General features: G+C 36.4%; 1 protein-coding gene and 1 long non-coding RNA gene across 4 annotated transcripts in view; one reads left to right on the top strand and one right to left on the bottom strand.

Annotated features, from left to right (window-relative positions):
• CAMSAP2 (calmodulin regulated spectrin associated protein family member 2) overlaps positions 1-13,889 on the bottom strand; it is a 76,099-nt gene that overhangs the window by 29,018 nt on the left and 33,192 nt on the right. For all 3 annotated transcript variants that reach the window (XM_045535999.1, XM_045536000.1, XM_045536001.1), the window contains 2 exons: positions 9,135-9,296; positions 6,567-6,650 (listed from right to left, as the gene is read on the bottom strand). In XM_045535999.1, the coding sequence (XP_045391955.1) occupies positions 6,567-6,650; positions 9,135-9,296 (246 nt within the window). The remainder of the gene's footprint in view (positions 1-6,566; positions 6,651-9,134; positions 9,297-13,889) is intronic.
• On the top strand, positions 601-7,419 carry LOC123626773. The gene is made up of 3 exons (XR_006731003.1): positions 601-704; positions 6,187-6,233; positions 7,290-7,419. It is a non-coding gene; the product is annotated as an uncharacterized LOC123626773 (long non-coding RNA).

The raw sequence follows: 13,889 nt of genomic DNA, 5'->3' as shown, positions 1-13,889 counted from the left end.
ATTTTCCGTATTTCAACATTATGGTGTATTTCTGAATTGTATCTTTATTCCTGAGGGTGTAAAAGAGCTGCTTAAGTGGTTTAACCACCACCACCCCCACCCTGATTTAATCCTGAGAGATCAACCCTTCAAGTCAAATCAGAATTTGATATAGATTAGGTCCAATATTGGTGAGGACACGGAGAAGCTTTTGCTTTTTTAATCACACAAAAAGTTAAGTGTCCCCTACAATTTAAGCTAAAAAGGAAATGATTCTGTCAAAAGATGATTTTAAAATACAGTTAATTTACACATGCAATTCAAACTCACTTTTACTAAAATTATTAAAATCACTGAAAACCTACATCCATAAGGATTGTTTTGTTTAACCTATTTACTGATGATCTGTCAATATTGATAAGATCAGCAAAAGGATGCTTACCCTTTAAATTACTTTTAAAACTTCTAATCCAAACTTTGGCTAGATCTTTTATCTTTCCGTTTGACGTTATGACCAAATACCTTAAAATCTAATCTCTATTCAGTGACTAACAGAATTATATGAAATGACTATGCCAGCAAGACATAAACAATACCATTCTACATATTACACAGTTCTGGAGAGCAAATGGAAGTAGCTGGACAAACTTACTGGTACCAGTTTCCAAAACCATTTGGAAGGAGACTTCAGAGGAAGCAGCAGAAAAAAAGGGGGAAAGCAAAAGGTAAAGGGAAAATTCATCAGAATTATCTTCAATTAACAAATTAAAGCTTCTGATAGTGGAGTTCCAAGTTTATAGCTCTCATAACATTTATTTTCAGTTAATTAATACTTGAGTTAAAAATATATAGGTTCCTAATGATCAAGACCACCACCTTCTCCTTCCCTCTCTCTTCTACTCATACAGAAATTCATTTGAGGATACCTAGGATATGCAATATACTTTGGCAGCAAAGCATTTATTTCTGAGTTCTGGAATCACATATCCGATTAAAAAATAAATTTGTATCATAAAAGGGAAGCAAAAAAGATTCTAGGGCTAGATTTGCAATCATAATTCTTAGACATTAGTAGAACAAGTCTGGTAAGGCAATATTTTTCCCAAAAAAAGAGAAGAAAGATCATTTCAATAAAAGTAAGTATAAAGCAAATAACAATGTAGTAGAATTTACTAAGATGCTTTCTTTCAACTATATAAAAAGTTTCTTTTAATTAAGGGGGAAAAAAACTAGTTGGTAATTGCTAAAGCAAAGTATCACGCCTGTAATCCTAGCACTCTGGGAGGCCGAGGCAGGTGGACCGCTCAAGGTCAGGAGTCCGAGACCAGCCTGAGCAAGAGCGAGACCCCGTCTCTACTAAAAATAGAAAGAAATTATCTGGCCAACAATAATATATATAGAAAAAATTAGCCAGGCATGGTGGCGCATGCCTGTAGTCCCAGCTACTTGGGAGGCTGAGGCAGTAGGATCGCTTGAGCCCAGGAGTTTGAGGTTGCTGCGAGCTAGGCTGATGCCACGGCATTCACTGTAGCCCAGGCAACAAAGCGAGACTCTGTCTCAAAAAAAATAAAAAAATAAAATAAAAAAATAAATGAAAGTAAAGCAAAGTAATTACTTACATAAAGAGAATATAAAAGTTATTAATTTTACTATCTAGGAGTTCCCCCCAAATCTAATTTTTCTCTTTAAAAAATGAATATAAGAAACGCATAATTTCAGATAATATGAACTAATAATTTGTGATTATTTATCTTTGCATATCCTGGAAAAAGCTCTGGCAGCTCTGAATAAATATTTGTTGAAATGAACCAAACTAAATGGGATATGCATTAAAATTCATATTCAATTTTTATGTAGAAAGTTTTTCTTACATAAATTCACATGAAAAATAAGATTACTCGGAAAAATACTATCAAATAAAGTATTTTTAAGAACTTTACCAGTTTCCTACATATAAATAACATTTCCAATAATTTTTTCTTAGAGCATCAGCAAGATTAATCCCAATAATTTTGTTGCATGTAATAGTATTTTAATCTCCTATTTAACTGGAAATTTTTGGCAGCTGCAGTTACAATAGCCATAAAAAGTACAAGAGCAGGAAACCACTGAAAATGTGTCAGCGGTCCCAATTTATAACAGAAATTTTAAAAACAGAAGGGTTTTTTTGGTTTGTTTTCTAAATTAGAGGAATCCATTACATAGAAATTGGTGATAAGATGCAATTATTGTGGACTATTCATAACAGCAGGTGTGCAAAGGAGTCTCTAATGGCTCAAGTTACTCCATATTTCTTATAAAATATTCAATAATTGGATTTTTTACTAATTCAGACTGCTCTGGCCTTTCTCTTGCCCCTCCATTGGTCTAAATTCGTGTGGCAATCCTATTAGAGGAAAAAGGAAAACCACATAGATTAGCTATTTGAAGGAAATATGGCTAAAAAAAGTAAATTACTAAAATAACAAATATACTATGCATACTTATATACTCATGCTTCAAAAAGTTCAAATATATAGCACAAGTTCCTTGCTGAAGAATACATATATTTCTGAAATGATCAGGAATTATACCATGATGTATCTGAGAATGATGCACTATATTTGAATATTAAATGTTTGTTTTAAATATTTATACATGCATTAAATAGATAATCAAGTACGAAGCTATAGGTTACAAATCAGTGTTTTCCAAAGTATGCTCCAAAGAACACTAATTCTACGGGATATTAGAAAGTAGCTAGAGAGGCTCTTTGGGCCTTTAATGTACTCAAATGGATTGTAACATTGTTAGAGGGGCATAGACTAGGCAACATTTCCCAAATATATTTTACTTCTGAGACCATTTCTCAAAAAGTACCTTGAAGTACTATTTGAAGAAACAGTTTGGGGGAAAAAGTGGTTTATAGTTTTTAATTGCTAAGGAACTTTGCTCAAAAGAGAAATTCGTACGGGCTGAAGTAATCAAGCAAAGACCTGTAAGCTTTCACCTACTCCCGCACAGGGGGAAAGTGTAGTCTACATTGAGACTATACCTTCAAGTGAAAGCAATTAGAGCTCAGTGAATGTCTTTTCTCCTAAGGTAATTCCTTCATCTAATTCCCACGCCTCTATAAAATACCTCACAAATATTTCTTTTTAAAAAGTGGCAAAGGCCACATTGAGTAAACATGTATCTTTGGAGAAACACTAAAGTTCACTCCATATATAGTTAATATTGGAATGCAAACCCACAAATTCATAGCTCTTTCAAAAATGATCCTGCCAAATTGATCTACTGAGTAATTCCCAAGTGTGCCTTTTACTTGCAACTCGGTGTCTCTATTCTTATTGTTCCCGATGACCTAGTGGCCTCCTTTCCAAATATCATGAAACCTACTAAGACCCTGTTTAAAGTCCCACATCCTCTAGAAAGCCTTCCTAGATGTTTCACTCACAGTTAACATAAATCTACTAGCAATATACATATAGAAAAGTCATGAGAGCCAACTACTTACTATTTTCACCTACTTTTTGTTTTTGAGCCCCTTACGCTTACTAATGTATTGAGAAGGGGAAAACTAAGAATCTTTTCAATCACATAATTTAAGAACCATTCAATCCAACCTTTTAATTTTTACAGATTAAAAAAATGAGGCCCAGAGAGGTCAAGTGCCTTTGTAAAGGTCATGAAGCTATTTAGTGGCAGAACTAGTCTGACTTTAAGTGCAGTACTCATTTTACCATTAGCACTTTATATAAACTTTTCAAGAGGATGAATGTTGGACTTAATGTCATCTTGGCTATAAACTTTAGAGATCTTTAAAGTAGGCTTTCTAGATTTAGCAAATAAAAATACAAGATGCCTACATAAGACACCAATGCAACTTACACAAAAAAATTATTTGTTGTTTATCTGGAATTCAAATTTAACTGGGCACACTACTTTACAGTCAAAAGGAAGCAAGAAGAGCAATTTGGAAAAAAAAACAGGAAGTGACATTACTAAACTGTTTAAGCAAAACTTTTAACATTTTTCTAGGACACGATACTATTTAAAATGCCTTTGTCTTAGGACACCAACCAATCCAATGATGAAAGGACATAATATCCTGAAGAAATACCTTTGGAATCCTCAATTTTGGTTCAACCCTAAGAATATGCAAGTATTCTTCAACATGTGCATATATTTTACCAAGAATATGGTTATAAAAAAAACTTTCATGAAACAAATTCTATTGGACATCTGAGTTTAGAGTAGTTTGTCAAGGACAAAAGGTAGGATATGTTACATCATAACCACGGCTCTGTCTACTGCTAGGTAAGTAACAGACACAGGGCTAGGCAGCTGAGTATGCTCACTAGGCAAGCCAGCTAAAGTAGATGGAAAGAGTGTCGACTTCTTATCAACTACAGAATAGTAAGAGCAACTCATTTTATATTTCATTCCTAAGAAGAGAGAAGGATCACAAATCATGCTTTTACAGAATTAAAAAAATCAAGAATGGAATGATAATATTTCCAGCCAAACCAAGAACATAGCTCAAATGCCAAAAATCCCATTGTCAAGTAACAGAGTAAGATTCCTTTCCCTAGCTTATTCTGTAACAGTGTATTTCCTCATAATGGTAACAGCTGTACCTCTGCAATAAGACTGTGTGAAATTAACACTTATTTTCACAAAGATTCTAACAATGGAAAAAAGGATAAAATTCATTTGAAAATGAAGGTATAAATGCTATGTGCTATAAAATATGTATTAATCCAAATATTTAAAATCAAATCTCACAATTATTTATTTACTCAATCACTGTTCAACAAATACTAGTTAATATGTGCAATTGCATGGAGCTAATTGCTATGAAAAAGTCAAAGTGGTGTAACAGAAGTAGTGTCTAGATTCCATCAAAGTTCACTTAATCTCGTTTGAAATACAAATTACATTTTCTCCATAGAAATAATGTTTATTGGGTCCTCTGTCAGCACATAAAATCTCCATTTGGTTCATAATCTATGTGCAATACTATAAAATTTAACAACTGCATATAATAAACAAGATTTCTATACAAAAATTTCATTAGTGTCATAACTTTTTTTTTTTGAGACAGAGTCTCACTTTGTTGCCCAGGCTAGAGTGAGTGCCGTGGCATCAGCCTAACTCACAGCAACCTCAAACTCCTGGGCTTAAGCGATCCTACTGCCTCAGCCTCCCGAGTAGCTGGGACTATAGGCATGCGCCACCATGCCCGGCTAATTTTCTCTATATATATTTTTAGCTATCCAAATCATTTCTTTCTATTTTTAGTAGAGACGGGGTCTCGCTCAGGCTGATCTCGAACTCCTGACCTTGAGCGATCCACCCGCCTCGGGCTCCCAGGAGTGCTAGGATTACAGGCGTGAGCCACCGAGCCCGGCCTAGTGTCATAACTTTGAATGATGCCATCTTTACCTTATTCCTGACAAGAGCCAGGAGCAAAATTGGGGGGAAGGATTATATATGCCTTCAAGGCAAAAATTTCAACTCTTATGGTATGAAAACCAGAAAGAAAGAGAAACTAACAGCAAAGGACTAGGGAACATGAGACAGAAGGGATAGACAGAAGTTAGCTAAACTGAAGGCAGGAAAATGAAACGTGTAATCTGGGGCGATGGGAAAAGAGAATTTCATGCCAATACGTTAGGGGAAAGGACCACAACAGAGTTAGGATGAAAGAGCAAGCACAGACTGTATTTTCAGGGGCCAGTCAAGTAAGCTAGATGGGGGAAATTACTGTGATCCCAAAACATCAAATTAGACAACATTTTAGGTGGTCCTGCACAAAATTTTTCTGTTGGATATTGGTAACAGACAAAACAGCTTTCCTTTTCCTTTCTTTTTTCCCCTGCTCCCTCTTTCTCCTCTTATGGAAGTATCAATGACTAGTAGAACAAGCCCAAAATGAATAGTTCTGTATATAATAATGAAGAAATTTTAATCCAAATAGAAAATAAGGTCTCTGAATAATTACAATTTCTTGTATCTCACTTCTAATACTATACAACATGTTTAAAAGGTTCTCATTACAAAATATTTTAAAAGACATAAGATATTCTATATTGTAGAAAATACACTTTTGATCTTGGTATATGACAAATACACAATTCAGTTTTCAAAGAAGAAAACTCTTAAAGTCTGTTCACGAATGTTTAAAAGAATAAAATCATGATAATGTTTTTTCTTTCTTCACAGAATAATCATGTTGTACAACTTGAAATTCCAGGAATATTGTTTTAGAGGTTGGTCTTACTAAAAGTCACTATAAAGCCTGATACATTTAAATTGTTTTCTTGTTGTTTCATACATTTTACCAAAGAAAGGCTAACTGTTATTTTCACCAAAAGAACCTCAAAACTTGAACTCTAGTCATTAACAACTTTTTCACAAACACCATCAGCCAATTAACCTTCATTTTGTACTTGTATTTACTTAGTGTCTATGGCATGGCTTTTGAAGGTACACTTACACCAAAAAAATAATTTAATAGACACAACTATTAACATTTCCCCAATTAGTGCATATATGTAAACATAAGTCTCATAAAGGAACCCTTTTATCTTTGAAAGATATACCTTTTGACCTCCTGGAGCTTCAACTGTGTGATGTTCTTTCAGTTTCTGTTCTTGTTCCATTATGTCTTTCAAATGTTCATTTACCTTAAAATATAAAAATATTAGTTTGCATTTATATTCAAATATAATGATAAAATATTACATACCTAAAATACCTATAGTCAGATCCCTGATGTCAAATTTCAATGCCACTCAAGTAAGTAAAATTTATTTTCACAACCAGAAAAATATAGTTTACAAGTGCTTTATTTGATATTCTAGAATTAATTCATTAATTTATCAAATACTTGTTCAGCACCTACTATATGTCAGGAATTTACTGGAGTGCTAGAGAAAAAAAGTTACTTGATAATGTCAGTTTTAACACTTAGGAGGCAAAATAATACTATTTTAAGTAAACATTTTACATTCTATTTTGGAACTAGTAAATGAAAATCATTTATCTTAAAATTGATGTTTTTATTATCAATAGAAAACTCTGTGCATCAAGTTCATAAGCTGTGATTTCAGAGACCTGCCCAGCTCCACTCCAGACCTATAGAGTCAGATCCTGCTTTTTAATAGGTTCCCAGGTGCTAGAGTTTGAATGTTGTCCCCTCTGAAATTCATGTTGAAACTTGATCCCTAATGTGGCAGTATTGAGGTGGGGCCTTTAAGAGGTGACTGGGTGATGAGGGCAAACCCAGTTCGTGGATTAATAGGCTATCGCTGCTGGCCTTACAGGAGGAAGAGAGACCTGAGCTAACGCGCTCAGCCTGCCTTGCCACAGGATGCCCTCCCTGCGCTGCCTCAGGACTCTGCAGAGTCCCCACCAGCAAGAAGGCCCTCACCAGATGTGGCCCCTGACCTTGGATTCTCAGCCTCCATAACTATAAGAAATAAATTCTTTTTCTTTATAAATTACCCAATTTCAGGTATTCTGTTATAAGCAAAAGAAAACATACTAAGGCCCCAAGTGATTCTTATGTACATTAAAATGTGCAAAGAATGGAAACAGAGGACCAATGACCACGAAAAAAGGAAGACAGAGTCCCAGAGCAACAAGTATTGGGGAACTCACCTTCGACAGGAAGGAGGAAACTTCCTCCATTCTAACAGTGGGAAAAGGGGGGCAATGAGTGCTGACGCAGAAAGGTTTAACAGTGGGTAGTACAAAAAGGAGACCATTCCCACCTAATGGCTTCCCATCTCTGGTCTCAAAAAAGAATGAGGCAAAGTAAGCTAACAGTAGTCAGCTGAGAGCAATAGGGAAAGAGTTACAGAAGGTCTGAGGATTAGAGGAAAAAAGATGAAATAGTCATCCTGAAGAGTGGAAAAGCAAACTTCTTAGGGACACACTTGTCAGACTGGCAGTGAATGGCTGAGTGTCCCTCTGAAGTTTGTGCTTATGAATTTAAAGTCAAACCAGCTTCTCTGTATAAATTTCTCCAGCAACATTTACTTCTATAGGTCCAGGTCAGAGATAAGAAGGATAACTGAGCTCAACCATCTGAGCTATTAGCCGATGAGTAACAAGGAGGGAGGAGGAGACAGAAGAACTGGTGGTAAATTGTAAAAATCTAAGTTCAAAAAAGGACAAATGTGAACTCAAGTGATACTGTGAGAAGTTAATAGGCTCAATGATTTGGAAGTCATGATGAAGTTGAACATTTTTAATAGTAGGGGATTTAGAGCAAGTGAGTTAGAATAATAGGAAGAATTGTTTGAGAACGGAGAGTTTGCAATGGAAGGTGAAAGTTGCATCGTTTCTGAAAATGAATGGGTCTAGGATGTGACCATGATTCTCTATAGCTGAGGAGGAGTGGGGAGAAAAAATCACTGAAGAAGAAAAAATAAAGTAACTCCAGGGTCAGAGTATTAAATGGGCCTTCTATAGTCATACTGATATCATAAATGATGAAGACAGCTGTGAGAGTGGTTTTTATATTTAGCTGCTTCTTAGGAGCTTCATACAAGCTTTCAGGGAAGGATACCTGAAGACATAACTTAACTTTTAAGTCTATTCAGTGCTTGCCCACATAGCAGGTTTGATTTTCTCTGGGGTGACAGTTATAAATGACAGTGGACCAAGAGAAATTAACTACCTAAATTAGCAAACGGAGTGATAAATTGACAATTTAAGCATCTTTAAAGCGGAAATCACAGTCCCCCCAAAATTTCCAAGAACAGGAAGCCACAATGAATATGATTTTGTGCAACTTAGTCAAGCAAACCTAAGAATCCTCTAATTGGAAATGTGAGAAAATTATTTCATTCTTGGATTCAAAAAAATATTTACTGAATACCCACTGTGTATAGTTCACTATTCTGAGTGTTCTGTTTGAATTTTGTAATCATCTGATATGAACCAGATTAATCATCACTAAATGTAATCATAGTGATTACTGAATATATAGAAATCTATTTCCATCATTTTAAGTTTTTTTAAATAAAAAAATTTAAGTAAATTGTACAACTTCAGCTTGTACTGTGATTTAAAATAAAGAGTAATTAAGTGACAATGTATAATTTAGAATTCACATTTTCCAGTTATGAGGCTCATTTATACTCAAGTGAGCATAATCCTACCTTATTTATCCAGTACATGACAGCATCCTCGATATCATAGGGCAGATCCGTGGCTTGAAAAAAAGCTGAATACTGTTGAGCACACGTAATTACTTTTTCTATACTGACCATTTCTACAGTGTACGCCATCATTAGAGTATCGATCATGGCCAAATGGGCACTCTGAAAATATAAAACAAGAGCACTTTAAAAAAATAGCTTAGAAACTGCTGTTTATATATTTTGAAATATTAATAACATCTCCTAACAAGTGGCAGTAGAATTAATAACTATAGAAGACCGGCCATAGTAAGAAAAAATGCTAAAGACGAGCTAACTGAACCAAACCGATTTGTCATTCAAATATATAGAAGATCCAATTTAAGATGCTCATCATTTTCTATTCAAAGATGCTCTTTTTCCTGTTTTTCCTATTTTTGATAGTGTCATTAATCATTTACACAGCAATACAATTTACAAACTTCAGAATCATTTATGATCTTTTTCATTCTTCAAATCCACATAGCATTATAGAAGTTTTATAGATTCTACTCCTAAAATGTCTCTCAAATCTGTCCTCTTCCTCGTTCTGATTGTCACAGTTCCAAATTCAGATGATAAACATTTCTCACACCTGAACAAGGCAAAAAAATTCTTTAATTGATTTTCCTCCTCCAACTTGTTCCTCATTTAATTCAGGACTTCTAGTCTTTTCTTTGGCTTTTTTTTCCAATATACAAACAGTTATATGGTGTTTTTTTAAAAAAATCCCAAATATTACCAAAGTATATAAAGTAGAAAGTGCCCCTCCCCCAGCAATATTTTCAGTTTGGTATGTATTCTTACAAAAAGATTAATGCACATCAAATAGGTATGCATTTACATCGTTTGGCATTACAAACAGTGCTACAACATAGCATTTCTCCAGAGACAATTTTTAGTTTTGGGGCTACTAGGTCTAAGAGCAACCACAAGTTTTGATAGATAACCACTAATCTGCTCTCTAGAAAGGTTGTACTGACTTCGTCTCCCACCAAGAATGTTAGCAGCATGCCTGTTTCTCCACATTTTTGCCAACATTAGATATCATTCACTTTATCTGTATCAGTATGAAAAGTTAAAAGACTCCACACTCTTGTTTAACTTGCAGTTCTCTGATTATTACTGAGGATAAGTATCTTTAATGTGTCTTAGCAACCATTTGTATTTCTTCTTTGGAAACCTGCCTGCTCACATCTTTTGCCTGTTTTTCCCTTTGGGATATTTGTCTTTCTTAACTGATTTGTAAGAGCTAATGAGCTATATTAGGTACATTAGCCCTCTGTCATTCAGGTAGCAAATATTTTTTCCTAGTTTGTCTTTGGACTTTCAACTTTACTGTGTCTTTTGCTGCAGAGTTTTAAATATTTATTTGGCAAAATCTGTCCATCTCCATGTTCTTCTTTATGGCTTTGGAGTTTATACCAGTTTACAAAGGTCTTCTCCACCCTAAGAATCTAGAAATACTGTCCTCTATTTTTTCTATTACTTTAAATATATCTGGAATTTATTTTTGAACATGTTATGAACTAGGGACTGGTGGCTTTTTCCAAATCAGGGATTCAATTGCATCTTTCTCTCATAAAGTATATCTCATGTTCTACATAAAGTCGGAACTCCTTATTTAACAGAGGTAAAGCTCTATCTTACTAGCCGGTTTGTACTTACCAGGCTAGCCTTATAGCCTACCATTGCCCTCTCCAATCTATACTCCCTTCAGAACAGCCACATAAAGACTGCTGTTCCTCACAGCTGCTGCCCGTTTTCAAGCTTCTGTGCCCTGGCTTGTTACTGCTGTCCTTACAATATAGACTAAGTCATGCCATTGGTTTGACTGTTACCCTCATTGTGAAGCTTTTTCCAGTTCTCTTTCCAATCAAAACCACTCATTCTTCCTATGAACAAGTACATGTTCCTAGAGAATGCAGTTTATGCTTGCATTCAATTCTGAATTAATTATCTAAAATAGGGCATAGGCACTGGTATGTTTAAACAGCTCTGTACCCTATCACTTCTCGGCCTTTTGGCTAAGATCAAGTCCAAACAGCTCCCCAGATGATACTACTGAGCAGGCTGGGTTGAAAACCACTGATTTATCTCACCAGTGTATAGTCACCTGCATACAACTCTATTTCTCTATGTGGACAGTAAGACTCTCTTCAGGGCAAAGATATTATCTTAGTTATCTTTCTATTCCCTACATCTAACATGGTACCTGGCAACTAGCAGGGGTAGTGGGTCCGGCCTCTAGAAAACTTAGCAGTATTTATAGCAAGGGAGATGCTTTGTCTGAAGCAAAATGCTTAATTTTGGCAATCATAAAAATCAATGGTGACTCCTACTTATTAAGTCTAACTTATGTGCCAGATATTGTCCTAAGTGCTTTATTAATGAACTCTTTCAAATATTTTTTGAAATAAGGTTAGAGATAATAGATAAAATAAACCTCCTATAATCCTCGTAACTCTGAAGAAAGTATCATTTGCATTTTCTATGTAAGGAAACTGAAGTTCAGACCATTAAGTCATTTATCCAAACTTACGCTCTCTTTCTACTGTATCACGCGGTTGGGCAGGAGTTAAATCATTTAGTTCAAAGGGAAAAAAATATGTTTTGGAAATGATAGAGACATAATATGCAAGAAAAAAAATACCATCAGTATTTCAAATTCAAATGATATTGTCATATTCTACCTCCTCTAAGAAGTCTTTAGCAGACTGGTACTGTCCAGATAACCCAGTTCTTCCTTCAGACTCAAACTGTCATATCCTTTCACTCAAGTCATTTATCTTTATATATCCTCTGTATTAGCTCCAAAGAGCAGGAATCCTGTCTTTTCACACCTTTGTTCCTAGACAGTGTTTTATGGGTGAAAGCTTTTAGTTAGTTAGTATTTAATAGCATTAAAAAGCATAATACTTTGGGACAAAAACGTGGGAAAACATTTCAAGAGCCATAAAACCATTCATGTACTCTTAAGACTCTTTCTCTTGGCAATTTGTTCTACAGGTATATGATAGAGGAGAATAGAGATATATGCATGAAAATAATCATTATAGTACTATACAGCAAAAAAGAAACCATGTAAACATCCAACCATAATGAGTAATTTATGATATATTAAACTATTTATTGACACAAGAAATGTGTACAATATAAAATTGGGTGGAAAAATCAGGACACTATACTGTATTAATGAGATATATATATATTTTTTATATGCCATGGTCTGTGGCCTGCCAGGAACTGGGCCGCATAGCAGGAGGTGAGTGGTGGGCTGGCAAGTGTGCAAAGCCCCACCCACACCCACAGCCACACCCCATGGCTGGCATCAGCGCCCGGGCCCCGCTTCCCTCCACGCACACCCTCGTCAGATCAGCAGTGGCATTAGACCTGCACGGGAGCGGGAGCCCCACTGCAGACTGTGAAACTGTGCATGCAGGGATCCAGGTTGCGTGCTCCTCCCGGGAGTCCAACGCCTCGTGATCCGAGATGGAGCAAGTGTCGAGCGCCATCCCTCACACCTCTCCCTCTTCCCCCAAGGCCCCGTCACCATTCAGGGAAAAACTGTCTTGCACGAAACCAGTCCTGGTGTGAAAAAGGTTGGGGACCGCTGTTTATATGTGTATGAGAAACAGGAAGGGAACAGAACAGAAACAGGAAAAACAGAACACCATACTATAATAATGTTTAATATTCTCTCTCTCCCTCTCTCTACAGGCAGGTGCCTGTAGTCCCAGCTGCTCGGGAGGCCGAGGAAGGAGGATCGCTTGAGCCCAGGAGTTAGAGGTTGCTGTAGCTAGGCTGACACCATGGCATTCTACCAGTGTGACAGAGCTAGACTCTGTCTCAAAAAAAAACAAAAACAAAAATCTCATCACCAGTCATTAGATGTCACACAATGTGGTCCCTACCTACCTCTCGGATCTTAGACAGGTTCATCTAACCAATTTGCTAGACCTGTGCTATGTTTTCTGTTCCTAAATTATGACAAGACTGTTCCTGCCTAGGAATTTTGCACTTGCTGGTTCCTCTGACTGAATGGCTCTGCCCTCACTTCTCTGCATGCCTTGTTTCTTTTTTCTAGTCCCATCCAAAAACCGTTTCTTCAGAAAGATCTTCCCTAAAGATTGTGCCTGCCTCCCACCCTAATTATTCTCTAACAAATCATGTTTTTTTCATGGCAGTTACCACTATCTCATGCTGATTCACTCATGTTTCTCTTCTGTCCACTGTGTTGTACACTCTTCGCACACCCATCTCACTCCAGAAAGCACACATGACGCAAAGTGTCCTTGTTTAGCTTACCCAGGGCCTAACACAGAGCAGGGCAACATGAAGGAATGAATATTAAAACCACAAAGAAACCAGCTCCCAACAGCCTTACTTGTACTGAACCATTTTGTCTCATCCTGCCTTGCACTTGCCAGTGATCCTTGACCTTGCTTTGTCTCCCACTAATAGCTTTATCCTTATCTTCTCAAGCCTTCTATCTGATATCACTCCCTTAACATTTGGCTTCACTTGTCAATTACAATCCACACTCACCTCTTGGATCCTATCTCTTCTGACCAGATTCATTTAGACATCCCACTTGATTCAGTCAGCCCCGGACACTACATCCCAAGATGGATCCTCCAGGTCTAAAGCTCCGAAGCATGGAGGCAACACAGAGGACAGACTGAGGAGGCTCTGGAGTCCACCTGCCTAGGGCAAAGCTTGGCTCTACCAGTGATC

The sequence above is a fragment of the Lemur catta genome, chromosome 23 (assembly GCF_020740605.2).
Source record: "Lemur catta isolate mLemCat1 chromosome 23, mLemCat1.pri, whole genome shotgun sequence".
NCBI lineage: Eukaryota > Metazoa > Chordata > Mammalia > Primates > Lemuridae > Lemur > Lemur catta.
The sequence above is the reverse complement of the archived record's forward strand: the minus strand, read 5'-3'. Positions and strand labels throughout refer to the sequence as shown.